The following is a 15177-nucleotide window of genomic DNA, read 5'->3' as shown; positions in this document are numbered from 1 at the left end:
GTACTCAGTATATAATATTACTAATGTAATACAGACACCAGGTGTACTCAGTATATAATATTACTAATGTAATACAGACACCAGGTGTACTCAGTATATAATATTACTAATGTAATACAGACACCAGGTGTACTCAGTATATAATAGTACTAATGTAATACAGACACCAGGTGTACTCGGTATATAATAGCACTAATGTAATACAGACACCAGGTGTACTCAGTATATAATATTACTAATGTAATACAGACACCAGGTGTACTCAGTATATAATAGCAGTACTAATGTAATACAGACACCAGGTGTACTCAGTATATAATAGCAGTACTAATGTAATACAGACACCAGGTGTACTCAGTATATAATATTACTAATGTAATACAGACACCAGGTGTACTCAGTATATAATATTACTAATGTAATACAGACACCAGGTGTACTCAGTATATAATATTACTAATGTAATACAGACACCAGGTGTACTCAGTATATAATATTACTAATGTAATACAGACACCAGGTGTACTCAGTATATAATAGTACTAATGTAATACAGACACCAGGTGTACTCAGTATATAATAGTACTAATGTAATACAGACACCAGGTGTACTCAGTATATAATATTACTAATGTAATACAGACACCAGGTGTACTCAGTATATAATATTACTAATGTAATACAGACACCAGGTGTACTCAGTATATAATAGCACTAATGTAATACAGACACCAGGTGTACTCAGTATATAATAGTACTAATGTAATACAGACACCAGGTGTACTCAGTATATAATATTACTAATGTAATACAGACACCAGGTATACTCAGTATATAATAGTACTAATGTAATACAGACACCAGGTGTACTCAGTATATAATAGTACTAATGTAATACAGACACCAGGTGTACTCAGTATATAATAGTACTAATGTAATACAGACACCAGGTGTACTCAGTATATAATATTACTAATGTAAGACAGCCACCAGGTGTACTCAGTATATAATATTACTAATGTAATACAGACACCAGGTGTACTCAGTATATAATAGTACTAATGTAATACAGACACCAGGTGTACTCAGTATATAATAGCAGTACTAATGTAATACAGACACCAGGTGTACTCAGTATATAATATTACTAATGTAATACAGACACCAGGTGTACTCAGTATATAATAGCAGTACTAATGTAATACAGACACCAGGTGTACTCAGTATATAATAGTACTAATGTAATACAGACACCAGGTGTACTCAGTATATAATAACAGTACTAATGTAATACAGACACCAGGTGTACTCAGTATATAATATTACTAATGTAATACAGACACCAGGTGTACTCAGTATATAATATTACTAATGTAATACAGACACCAGGTGTACTCAGTATATAATATTACTAATGTAATACAGACACCAGGTGTACTCAGTATATAATATTACTAATGTAATACAGACACCAGGTGTACTCAGTATATAATAGCAGTACTAATGTAATACAGACACCAGGTGTACTCAGTATATAATATTACTAATGTAATACAGACACCAGGTGTACTCAGTATATAATAACAGTACTAATGTAATACAGACACCAGGTGTACTCAGTATATAATATTACTAATATAATACAGACACCAGGTGTACTCAGTATATAATATTACTAATGTAATACAGACACCAGGTGTACTCAGTATATAATAGTACTAATGTAATACAGACACCAGGTGTACTCAGTATATAATATTACTAATGTAATACAGACACCAGGTGTACTCAGTATATAATAGCAGTACTAATGTAATACAGACACCAGGTGTACTCAGTATATAATAGTACTAATGTAATACAGACACCAGGTGTACTCAGTATATAATATTACTAATGTAATACAGACACCAGGTGTACTCGGTATATAATATTACTAATGTAATACAGCCACCAGGTGTACTCAGTATATAATATTACTAATGTAATACAGACACCAGGTGTACTCAGTATATAATATTACTAATGTAATACAGACACCAGGTGTACTCAGTATATAATATTACTAATGTAATACAGACACCAGGTGTACTCAGTATATAATATTACTAATGTAATACAGACACCAGGTGTACTCAGTATATAATAGTACTAATGTAATACAGACACCAGGTGTACTCGGTATATAATAGCACTAATGTAATACAGACACCAGGTGTACTCAGTATATAATATAACTAATGTAATACAGACACCAGGTGTACTCAGTATATAATAACAGTACTAATGTAATACAGACACCAGGTGTACTCAGTATATAATAGCACTAATGTAATACAGACACCAGGTGTACTCAGTATATAATATTACTAATGTAATACAGACACCAGGTGTACTCAGTATATAATAGCAGTACTAATGTAATACAGACACCAGGTGTACTCAGTATATAATATTACTAATGTAATACAGACACCAGGTGTACTCAGTATATAATAGTACTAATGTAATACAGACACCAGGTGTACTCAGTATATAATATTACTAATGTAATACAGACACCAGGTGTACTCAGTATATAATATTACTAATGTAATACAGACACCAGGTGTACTCAGTATATAATATTACTAATGTAATACAGACACCAGGTGTACTCAGTATATAATAGTACTAATGTAATACAGACACCAGGTGTACTCAGTATATAATATTACTAATGTAATACAGACACCAGGTGTACTCAGTATATAATATTACTAATGTAATACAGACACCAGGTGTACTCAGTATATAATATTACTAATGTAATACAGACACCAGGTGTACTCAGTATATAATATTACTAATGTATACAGACACCAGGTGTACTCAGAATATAATATTACTAATGTAATTACAGACACCAGGTGTACTCAGTATATAATATTACTAATGTAATACAGACACCAGGTGTACTCAGTATATATACAGCTAATGTAATACAGACACCAGGTGTACTCAGTATATAATATTACTAATGTAATACAGACACCAGGTGTACTCAGTATATAATAATAGTACTAATGTAATACAGACACCAGGTGTACTCAGTATATAATAGTACTAATGTAATACAGACACCAGGTGTACTCAGTATATAATATTACTAATGTAATACAGACACCAGGTGTACTCAGTATATAATAGTACTAATGTAATACAGACACCAGGTGTACTCAGTATATAATAGTACTAATGTAATACAGACACCAGGTGTACTCAGTATATAATAGTACTAATGTAATACAGACACCAGGTGTACTCAGTATATAATATTACTAATGTAATACAGACACCAGGTGTACTCAGTATATAATAGTACTAATGTAATACAGACACCAGGTGTACTCAGTATATAATATTACTAATGTAATACAGACACCAGGTGTACTCAGTATATAATATTACTAATGTAATACAGGACACCAGGTGTACTCAGTATATAATAGTACTTAATGTAATACAGAGCACCAGGTGTACTCAGTATATAATAGCTACTAATGTAATACAGACCCCACAGGTGTACTCAGTTATATATAAGTACTAATGTAATACAGACACCAGGTGTACTCAGTATATAATAACAGTACTAATGTAATACAGACACCAGGTATACTCAGTATATAATATTACTAATGTAATACAGACACCAGGTGTACTCAGTATATAATAGCAGTACTAATGTAATACAGACACCAGGTGTACTCGGTATATAATATTACTAATGTAATACAGACACCAGGTGTACTCAGTATATAATAACCAGTACTAATGTAATACAGACACTAGGTGTACTCAGTATATAATAGCAGTACTAATGTATACAGACACACCAGGTGTACTCAGTATATAATATTACTAATGTAATACAGACACCAGGTGTACTCAGTATATAATATTACTAATGTAATACAGACACCAGGTGTACTCAGTATATAATATTACTAATGTAATACAGACACCAAGGTGTACTCAGTATATAATAGTACTAATGTAATACAGACACCAGGTGTACTCAGTATATAATATTACTAATGTAATACAGACACCAGGTGTACTCAGTAATAATAACAGTCTAATGTAATACAGACACCAGGTGTACTCAGTATATAATATTACTAATGTAATACAGACACCAGGTGTACTCAGTATATAATATTACTAATGTAATACGGACACCAGGTGTACTCAGTATGTAATATTACTAATGTAATACAGACACCAGGTGTACTCAGTATATAATATTACTAATGTAATACAGACACCAGGTGTACTCAGTATATAATATTACTAATGTAATACAGCCACCAGGTGTACTCAGTATATAATAATAGTACTAATGTAATACAGACACCAGGTGTACTCAGTATATAATAGTACTAATGTAATACAGACACCAGGTGTACTCAGTATATAATAGTACTAATGTAATACAGACACCAGGTGTACTCAGTATATAATATTACTAATGTAATACAGACACCAGGTGTACTCAGTATATAATACTAATGTAATACAGACACCAGGTGTACTCAGTATATAATATTACTAATGTAATACAGACACCAGGTGTACTCAGTATATAATATTACTAATGTAATACAGACACCAGGTGTACTCAGTATATAATAGCAGTACTAATGTAATACAGACACCAGGTGTACTCAGTATATAATATTACTAATGTAATACAGACACCAGGTGTACTCAGTATATATATTACTAATGTAATACAGACACCAGGTGTACTCAGTATATAATATTACTAATGTAATACAGACACCAGGTGTACTCAGTATATAATATTACTAATGTAATACAGACACCAGGTGTACTCAGTATATAATATTACTAATGTAAGACAGTTACCAGGTGTACTCAGTATATAATATTACTAATGTAAGACAGTTACCAGGTGTACTCAGTATATAATATTACTAATGTAATACAGACACCAGGTGTACTCAGTATATATTACTAATGTAATACAGACACCAGGTGTACTCAGTATATAATATTACTAATGTAATACAGACACCAGGTGTACTCAGTATATAATAGTACTAATGTAATACAGACACCAGGTGTACTCAGTATATAATATTACTAATGTAATACAGACACCAGGTGTACTCAGTATATATAGCAGTACTAATGTAATACAGACACACAGGTTACTCAGTATATAATAGTGACTAATGTATACAGACACCAGGTGTACTCAGTATATAATAGTACTAATGTAATACAGACACCAGTGTACTCAGTATATAAGTATTACTAATGTAAGATAGACACCAGGTGTACTCAGTATATAATATTACATAATGTAATACAGACACCAGGTGTACTCAGTATATAATATTACTAATGTAATACAGACACCAGGTGTACTCCAGTATATAATATTACTAATGTATACTGACACCAGGTGTACTCAGTATATAATAGTACTAATGTAATACAGACACCAGGTGTACTCAGTATATAATATTACTAATGTAATACAGACACCAGGTGTACTCAGTATATAATATTACTAATGTAATACAGACACCAGGTGTACTCAGTATATAATATTACTAATGTAATACAGACACCAGGTGTACTCAGTATATAATAGCAGTACTAATGTAATACAGACACCAGGTGTACTCAGTATATAATAGTACTAATGTAATACAGACACAGGTGTACTCAGTATATAATAGTACTAATGTAATACAGACACCAGGTGTACTCAGTATATAATATTACTAATGTAATACAGACACCAGGTGTACTCAGTATATAATAGTACTAATGTAATACAGACACCAGGTGTACTCAGTATATAATATTACTAATGTAATACAGACACCAGGTGTACTCAGTATATAATATTACTAATGTAATACAGACACCAGGTGTACTCAGTATATAATATTACTAATGTAATACAGACACCAGGTGTACTCAGTATATAATAGTACTAATGTAATACAGACACCAGGTGTACTCAGTATATAATAGTACTAATGTAATACAGACACCAGGTGTACTCAGTATATAATAGTACTAATGTAATACAGACACCAGGTGTACTCAGTATATAATAGCAGTACTAATGTAATACAGACACCAGGTGTACTCAGTATATAATATTACTAATGTAATACAGACACCAGGTGTACTCAGTATATAATATTACTAATGTAATACAGACACCAGGTGTACTCAGTATATAATAGCAGTACTAATGTAATACAGACACCAGGTGTACTCAGTATATAATATTACTAATGTAATACAGACACCAGGTGTACTCAGTATATAATAGTACTAATGTAATACAGACACCAGGTGTACTCAGTATATAATATTACTAATGTAATACAGACACCAGGTGTACTCAGTATATAATAGCAGCACTAATGTAATACAGACACCAGGTGTACTCAGTATATAATAGCAGTACTAATGTAATACAGACACCAGGTGTACTCAGTATATAATAGTACTAATGTAATACAGACACCAGGTGTACTCAGTATATAATAGCAGTACTAATGTAATACAGACACCAGGTGTACTCAGTATATAATAGTACTAATGTAATACAGACACCAGGTGTACTCAGTATATAATATTACTAATGTAATACAGACACCAGGTGTACTCAGTATATAATAGTACTAATGTAATACAGACACCAGGTGTACTCAGTATATAATATTACTAATGTAATACAGACACCAGGTGTACTCAGTATATATAGCAGCACTAATGTAATACAGACACCAGGTGTACTCAGTATATAATAGCAGTACTAATGTAATACAGACACCAGGTGTACTCAGTATATAATAGTAATAATGTAATACAGACACCAGGTGTACTCAGTATATAATAGCAGTACTATGTAATACAGACACCAGGTGTACTCAGTATATAATAGTACTAATGTAATACAGACACCAGGTGTACTCAGTATATATATTACTAATGTAATACAGACACCAGGTGTACTCAGTATATAATAGCAGTACTAATGTAATACAGACACCAGGTGTACTCAGTATATAATAGTACTAATGTAATACAGACACCAGGTGTACTCAGTATATAATAGTACTAATGTAATACAGACACCAGGTGTACTCAGTATATAATATTACTAATGTAATACTGACACCAGGTGTACTCAGTATATAATAGTACTAATGTAATACAGACACCAGGTGTACTCAGTATATAATAGTACTAATGTAATACAGACACCAGGTGTACTCAGTATATAATATTACTAATGTAATACAGACACCAGGTGTACTCAGTATATAATATTACTAATGTAATACAGACACCAGGTGTACTCGGTATATAATAGCAGTACTAATGTAATACAGACACCAGGTGTACTCAGTATATAATATTACTAATGTAATACAGACACAGGTGTACTCAGTATATAATATTACTAATGTAATACAGACACCAGGTGTACTCAGTATATAATAGCAGTACTAATGTAATACAGACACCAGGTGTACTCAGTATATAATATTACTAATGTAATACAGACACCAGGTGTAATCCAGTATATAATAGTACTAATGTAATACAGACACCAGGTGTACTCAGTATATAATATTACTAATGTAATACAGACACCAGGTGTACTCAGTATATAATAGCAGCACTAATGTAATACAGACACCAGGTGTACTCGGTATATAATATTACTAATGTAATACAGACACCAGGTGTACTCAGTATATAATAGTACTAATGTAAGACACCAGGTGTACTCAGTATATAATATTACTAATGTAAGACAGTTACCAGGTATACTCGGTATATAATATTACTAATGTAATACAGACACCAGATATACTCTGTACACAACTAGAAACTCTAAAGTTGTGATCATACCCTGCAATATCTAAGTTTTACTATTTTAAAAATATCAGTACTATACATGTAGCAACTCTAGGCGTGTGTACACACAATGCTGTTTCATAGCTTCAATGCAACATTATAATATCAGTAACCGTGCTAGAAAAGATCCCAGATGCTCAATACACAACCAGCAACTTTAGGGTAGTGTTCATACAATGCAGTCTCAGAACTTCACTGCATCATACAAAAGCAGAGCTATAGATGACATGTAAGGTGCAATCAATACACCACTAGCAATCCTAGGGTTGTGTTCACACAACGCAGTTTCATAACTTTACTGCCTCATTCAATAGCAGTACTGAATGAAACATCAGGTGTAATAAAAATAGCAACTTTAGGCTTGTGTTCACACAATCCATCTTTCCACAGCAGAACTAGAGCAAGGAATCAATCCTAGCAACTCTGGGCTTGTGTTCACACACTGCAGTCTCACAGCTTCACTGCATCCTTCAATCACAGTACTAGAGCCAGGAATCACACAAGGAGGCTGGGTCAGCATAGGGTCTTATAGGCGGGGCAATTAACTCTTTATTGCTTGTTACCATCTGTCCTATCATTGCAGGAAGATAGAATCTTCCCCTTTATGTGCTGCTGCTTAGGACGTAAGGGAAATATATATATATATATATATACATACAGCTCCTTATGTGATCTATACAGCTCCTTATGTGATCTATACAGCTCCTTATGTGATATATACAGCTCCTTATGTGATCTATACAGCTCCTTATGTGATATATACAGCTCCTTATGTGATATATACAGCTCCTTATGTGATATATACAGCTCCTTATGTGATCTATACAGCTCCTTATGTGATCTATACAGCTCCTTATGTGATATATACAGCTCCTTATGTGATCTATACAGCTCCTTATGTGATCTATACAGCTCCTTATGTGATCTATACAGCTCCTTATGTGATATATACACAGCTCCTTATGTGATCTATACAGCTCCTTATGTGATATATACAGCTCCTTATGTGATATATACAGCTCCTTATGTGATCTATACAGCTCCTTATGTGATATATACAGCTCCTTATGTGATCTATACAGCTCCTTATGTGATCTATACAGCTCCTTATGTGATATATACAGCTCCTTATGTGATCTATACAGCTCCTTATGTGATCTATACAGCTCCTTATGTGATCTATACAGCTCCTTATGTGATATATACAGCTCCTTATGTGATCTATACAGCTCCTTATGTGATCTATACAGCTCCTTATGTGATATATACAGCTCCTTATGTGATCTATACAGCTCCTTATGTGATATATACAGCTCCTTATGTGATATATACAGCTCCTTATGTGATCTATACAGCTCCTTATGTGATATATGCAGCTCCTTATGTGATATATACAGCTCCTTATGTGATATATACAGCTCCTTATGTGATATATGCAGCTCCTTATGTGATCTATACAGCTCCTTATGTGATCTATACAGCTCCTTATGTGATATATACAGCTCCTTATGTGATCTATACAGCTCCTTATGTGATTTATACAGCTCCTTATGTGATCTATACAGCTCCTTATGTGATCTATACAGCTCCTTATGTGATATATACAGCTCCTTATGTGATCTATACAGCTCCTTATGTGATTTATACAGCTCCTTATGTGATATATACAGCTCCTTATGTGATATATACAGCTCCTTATGTGATCTATACAGCTCCTTATGTGATCTATACAGCTCCTTATGTGATCTATACAGCTCCTTATGTGATATATACAGCTCTTATGTGATCTATACAGCTCCTTATGTGATATATACAGCTCCTTATGTGATATATACAGCTCCTTATGTGATCTATACAGCTCCTTATGTGATATATACAGCTCCTTATGTGATCTATACAGCTCCTTATGTGATCTATACAGCTCCTTATGTGATATATACAGCTCCTTATGTGATCTATACAGCTCCTTATGTGATCTATACAGCTCCTTATGTGATCTATACAGCTCCTTATGTGATATATACAGCTCCTTATGTGATCTATACAGCTCCTTATGTGATCTATACAGCTCCTTATGTGATATATACAGCTCCTTATGTGATCTATACAGCTCCTTATGTGATATATACAGCTCCTTATGTGATATATACAGCTCCTTATGTGATCTATACAGCTCCTTATGTGATATATACAGCTCCTTATGTGATATATACAGCTCCTTATGTGATATATACAGCTCCTTATGTGATATATACAGCTCCTTATGTGATCTATACAGCTCCTTATGTGATCTATACAGCTCCTTATGTGATATATACAGCTCCTTATGTGATCTATACAGCTCCTTATGTGATATATACAGCTCCTTATGTGATATATACAGCTCCTTATGTGATCTATACAGCTCCTTATGTGATATATACAGCTCCTTATGTGATCTATACAGCTCCTTATGTGATTTATACAGCTCCTTATGTGATATATGCAGCTCCTTATGTGATCTATACAGCTCCTTATGTGATCTATACAGCTCCTTATGTGATATATATAGCTCAGTATGTTATACATATAGCAAACAGTTGTGCTTTTCTATGAAGCCTATAGAATGTATATGTGCACTGACATACTTATCACCTATGTGTCTATATGACGTCCGTCTTTACACTGCTTCTTTTGTCTTCCCTTGTAGATATAGATGAGTGTGTCAGTAATCCTGGGGTCTGCGGTCCGGGAATCTGCTACAATACTTTGGGTAACTTCACCTGCATCTGCCCCCCGGAGTACATGCAGGGCAATGGCGGGCACACCTGTATGGGTAAGTGGCCGAAAGAGGACGAGATCACAGAATAAGCCCCACACCTCTGTACTTATCTACTACTTACTGCAAACAACGTCCTTTGTGGGTGGTGGACAGATATACTGACAAAGCCCGGTGCAGGGGGGACACATAACACAGGCCCCACGGGCTCCATGCAATGCCCTACAGGCCCCACGGGCTCCATGCAATGCTCTACAGGCTCCATGCAATGCCCTACAGGCCCCACGGGCTCCATGCAATGCTCTACAGGCCCTATGCAATGCTCTACAGACCTCATGGGCTCCATGCAATGTCCTACAGACCCCATGGGCTCCATGCAATGTCCTACAGACCCCATGGGCTCCATGCAATGCTCTACAGGCCCCACGGGCTCCATGCAATGCTCTACAGGCCGCATGGGCTCCATGCAATGCCCTACAGGGAGAGCAGGGACAGGTAAGTATCCATTCTTCCCAACACCTCCCCCCCCTGGAGTTCCCCTTTAGCAGAAGCCTCCTTAATTAATGTGTCACTCCTGTATATACTATAATACATGGATGGCTGACAATATGGTGGTGGCTTAGTCTCTTATTGTTAGTCTGACCAACAAATTACTGCTGTGATCCCATGTCATGATGGGTGTATTACTGTGTACGATGGGTGCATGTATGATGGGTGTATTACTGTGTATGATGGGTGCATGTATGATGGGTGTGTTACTGTGTATGATGGGTGCATGTATGATGGGTGTATTACTGTGTACGATGGGTGCATGTATGATGGGTGTATTACTGTGTATGATGGGTGCATGTATGATGGGTGTATTACTGTGTAGGATGGGTGCATGTATGATGGGTGTATTACTGTGTATGATGGGTGCATGTATGATGGGTGTATTACTGTGTACGATGGGTGCATGTATGATGGGTGTATTACTGTGTATGATGGGTGCATGTATGATGGGTGTATTACTGTGTATGATGGGTGCATGTATGATGGGTGTATTACTGTGTATGATGGGTGCATGTATGATGGGTGTATTACTGTGTATGATGGGTGCATGTATGATGGGTGCATGTATGATGGGTGTATTACTGTGTATGATGGGTGTATGTATGATGGGTTTATTACTGTGTATGATGGGTTTATTTCTGTGTATGATGGGTGTATGTATGATGGGTGTATGAAGTGTGTATGTATGATTGGTCAAAGTAAGGTGGGTGTATGTATGATGGGTGTATAAAGTGGGTGTGTATGATGGGTGCATGTATGACGGGTGTATAAAGTGTGTATGTATGATGTGTGAATGTATGATGAATATATGATGTATGTATGTATGTATGATGAGTGCATGTATGATGGATGAGTGCATGTATGATGTAGGATGTATTACTGTGTATGTTATTAGTGACCCTGATTGTTCTGATCTCTTACAGATATGAGGAAGAGTTATTGTTACAGGACGTACAATGGATCCCTGTGTGACAACGAGCTGCCTTTCAATGTCACCAAGAAGATGTGCTGCTGTACATATAATATCGGCAAGGCCTGGAGTAAGCTGTGCGAGCCGTGCCCGACCCCCGGAACAGGTACAGGATACCGCATAAAGGGGGACTCTCACATCAACTGGGGTCAGAAACTTATACAACTTTGTAAATTACTTTTGTATAAACCTCCAGTCTTCCAGTACTGTATATGATACGTTCCAGCACAGAGTATACAGCGTCCCCCTCTATAATCCTTCCATCACCGCTGTATATGATACGTTCCAGCACAGAGTATACAGCGTCCCCCTCTATAATCCTTCCATCACCGCTGTATATGATACGTTCCAGCACAGAGTATACAGCGTCCCCCTCTATAATCCCTCCATCACAGCTGTATACCACACGTTCCAGCACAGAGTATACAGCGTCCCCCTCTATAATCCTTCCATCACCGCTGTATATGATACGTTCCAGCACAGAGTATACAGCGTCCCCCTCTATAATCCCTCCATCACCGCTGTATACCACACGTTCCAGCACAGAGTATACAGCGTCCCCCTCTATAATCCTTCCATCACCGCTGTATACTACACGTTCCAGCACAGAGTATACAGCGTCCCCCTCTATAATCCTTCCATCACCGCTGTATACCATATGTTCCAGCACAGAGTATACAGCGTCCCCCTCTATAATCCTTCCATCAGCGCTGTATACCACACGTTCCAGCACAGAGTATACAGCGCCCCCCTCTATAATCCTTCCATCACCGCTGTATACTATACGTTCCAGCACAGAGTATACAGCGTCCCCCTCTATAATCCCTCCATCACCGCTGTATACCACACGTTCCAGCACAGAGTATACAGCGTCCCCCTCTATAATCCTTCCATCACAGATGTATACCACACGTTCCAGCACAGAGTATACAGCGTCCCCCTCTATAATCCCTCCATCACCGCTGTATATGATACGTTCCAGCACAGAGTATACAGCGTCCCCCTCTATAATCCTTCCATCACTGCTGTATATGATACGTTCCAGCACAGAGTATACAGCGTCCCCCTCTATAATCCTTCCATCACCGCTGTATACCACACGTTCCAGCACAGAGTATACAGCGTCCCCCTCTATAATCCTTCCATCAGTGCTGTATACCACACGTTCCAGCACAGAGTATACAGCGCCCCCCTCTATAATCCTTCCATCACCGCTGTATACCACACGTTCCAGCACAGAGTATACAGCGTCCCCCTCTATAATCCTTCCATCACAGATGTATACCACACGTTCCAGCACAGAGTATACAGCGTCCCCCTCTATAATCCCTCCATCACCGCTGTATATGATACGTTCCAGCACAGAGTATACAGCGTCCCCCTCTATAATCCTTCCATCACCGCTGTATATGATACGTTCCAGCACAGAGTATACAGCGCCCCCCTCTATAATCCTTCCATCACTGCTGTATATGATACGTTCCAGCACAGAGTATACAGCGTCCCCCTCTATAATCCTTCCATCACCGCTGTATACCACACGTTCCAGCACAGAGTATACAGCGTCCCCCTCTATAATCCTTCCATCACCGCTGTATACCACACGTTCCAGCACAGAGTATACAGCGTCCCCCTCTATAATCCTTCCATCACCGCTGTATACCACACGTTCCAGCACAGAGTATACAGCGTCCCCCTCTATAATCCTTCCATCACTGCTGTATACCACACGTTCCAGCACAGAGTATACAGCGTCCCCCTCTATAATCCTTCCATCACCGCTGTATATGATACGTTCCAGCACAGAGTATACAGCGTCCCCCTCTATAATCCCTCCATCACCGCTGTATACCACACGTTCCAGCACAGAGTATACAGCGTCCCCCTCTATAATCCTTCCATCACCGCTGTATACTACACGTTCCAGCACAGAGTATACAGCGTCCCCCTCTATAATCCTTCCATCACCGCTGTATACCACACGTTCCAGCACAGAGTATACAGCGCCCCCCTCTATAATCCTTCCATCACCGCTGTATACTACACGTTCCAGCACAGAGTATACAGCGTCCCCCTCTATAATCCTTCCATCACCGCTGTATACCATATGTTCCAGCACAGAGTATACAGCGTCCCCCTCTATAATCCTTCCATCACCGCTGTATACCACACGTTCCAGCACAGTGTATACAGCGTCCCCCTCTATAATCCTTCCATCACCGCTGTATACCACATGTTCCAGCACAGAGTATACAGCGTCCCCCTCTATAATCCTTCCATCACCGCTGTATACTATACGTTCCAGCACAGAGTATACAGCGTCCCCCTCTATAATCCTTCCATCACCGCTGTATACCACATGTTCCAGCACAGAGTATACAGCGTCCCCCTCTATAATCCTTCCATCACCACTGTATACTACACTTTCCAGCACAGAGTATACAGCGTCCCCCTCTATAATCCCTCCATCACCGCTGTATACCACACGTTCCAGCACAGAGTATACAGCGTCCCCCTCTATAATCCTTCCATCACCGCTGTATATGATACGTTCCAGCACAGAGTATACAGCGTCCCCCTCTATAATCCCTCCATCACCGCTGTATACCACACGTTCCAGCACAGAGTATACAGCGTCCCCCTCTATAATCCTTCCATCACCGCTGTATACTACACGTTCCAGCACAGAGTATACAGCGTCCCCCTCTATAATCCTTCCATCACCGCTGTATACTACACGTTCCAGCACAGAGTATACAGCGTCCCCCTCTATAATCCTTCCATCACTGCTGTATATGATACGTTCCAGCACAGAGTATACAGCGTCCCCCTCTATAATCCCTCCATCACAGATGTATACCACACGTTCCAGCCCAGAGTATACAGCATCCCCCTCTATAATCCTTCCATCACCGCTGTATACCACACGTTCCAG

General features: G+C 37.6%; 1 protein-coding gene across 1 annotated transcript in view; it reads left to right on the top strand.

The window, feature by feature from the left end:
• LOC138785109 (fibrillin-2-like) overlaps positions 1-15177 on the top strand; it is a 364563-nt gene that overhangs the window by 308272 nt on the left and 41114 nt on the right. The window contains exons 37-38 of the mRNA XM_069960684.1: positions 10652-10777; positions 12196-12348. Coding sequence (XP_069816785.1) covers positions 10652-10777; positions 12196-12348 — 279 coding nt within the window. The remainder of the gene's footprint in view (positions 1-10651; positions 10778-12195; positions 12349-15177) is intronic.

Source organism: Dendropsophus ebraccatus, chromosome 3 (genome assembly GCF_027789765.1).
Source record: "Dendropsophus ebraccatus isolate aDenEbr1 chromosome 3, aDenEbr1.pat, whole genome shotgun sequence".
NCBI classification, from domain to species: domain Eukaryota; kingdom Metazoa; phylum Chordata; class Amphibia; order Anura; family Hylidae; genus Dendropsophus; species Dendropsophus ebraccatus.
Note: the sequence above shows the minus strand (reverse complement) of the source record. Positions and strands in the feature narration are given on the sequence as shown.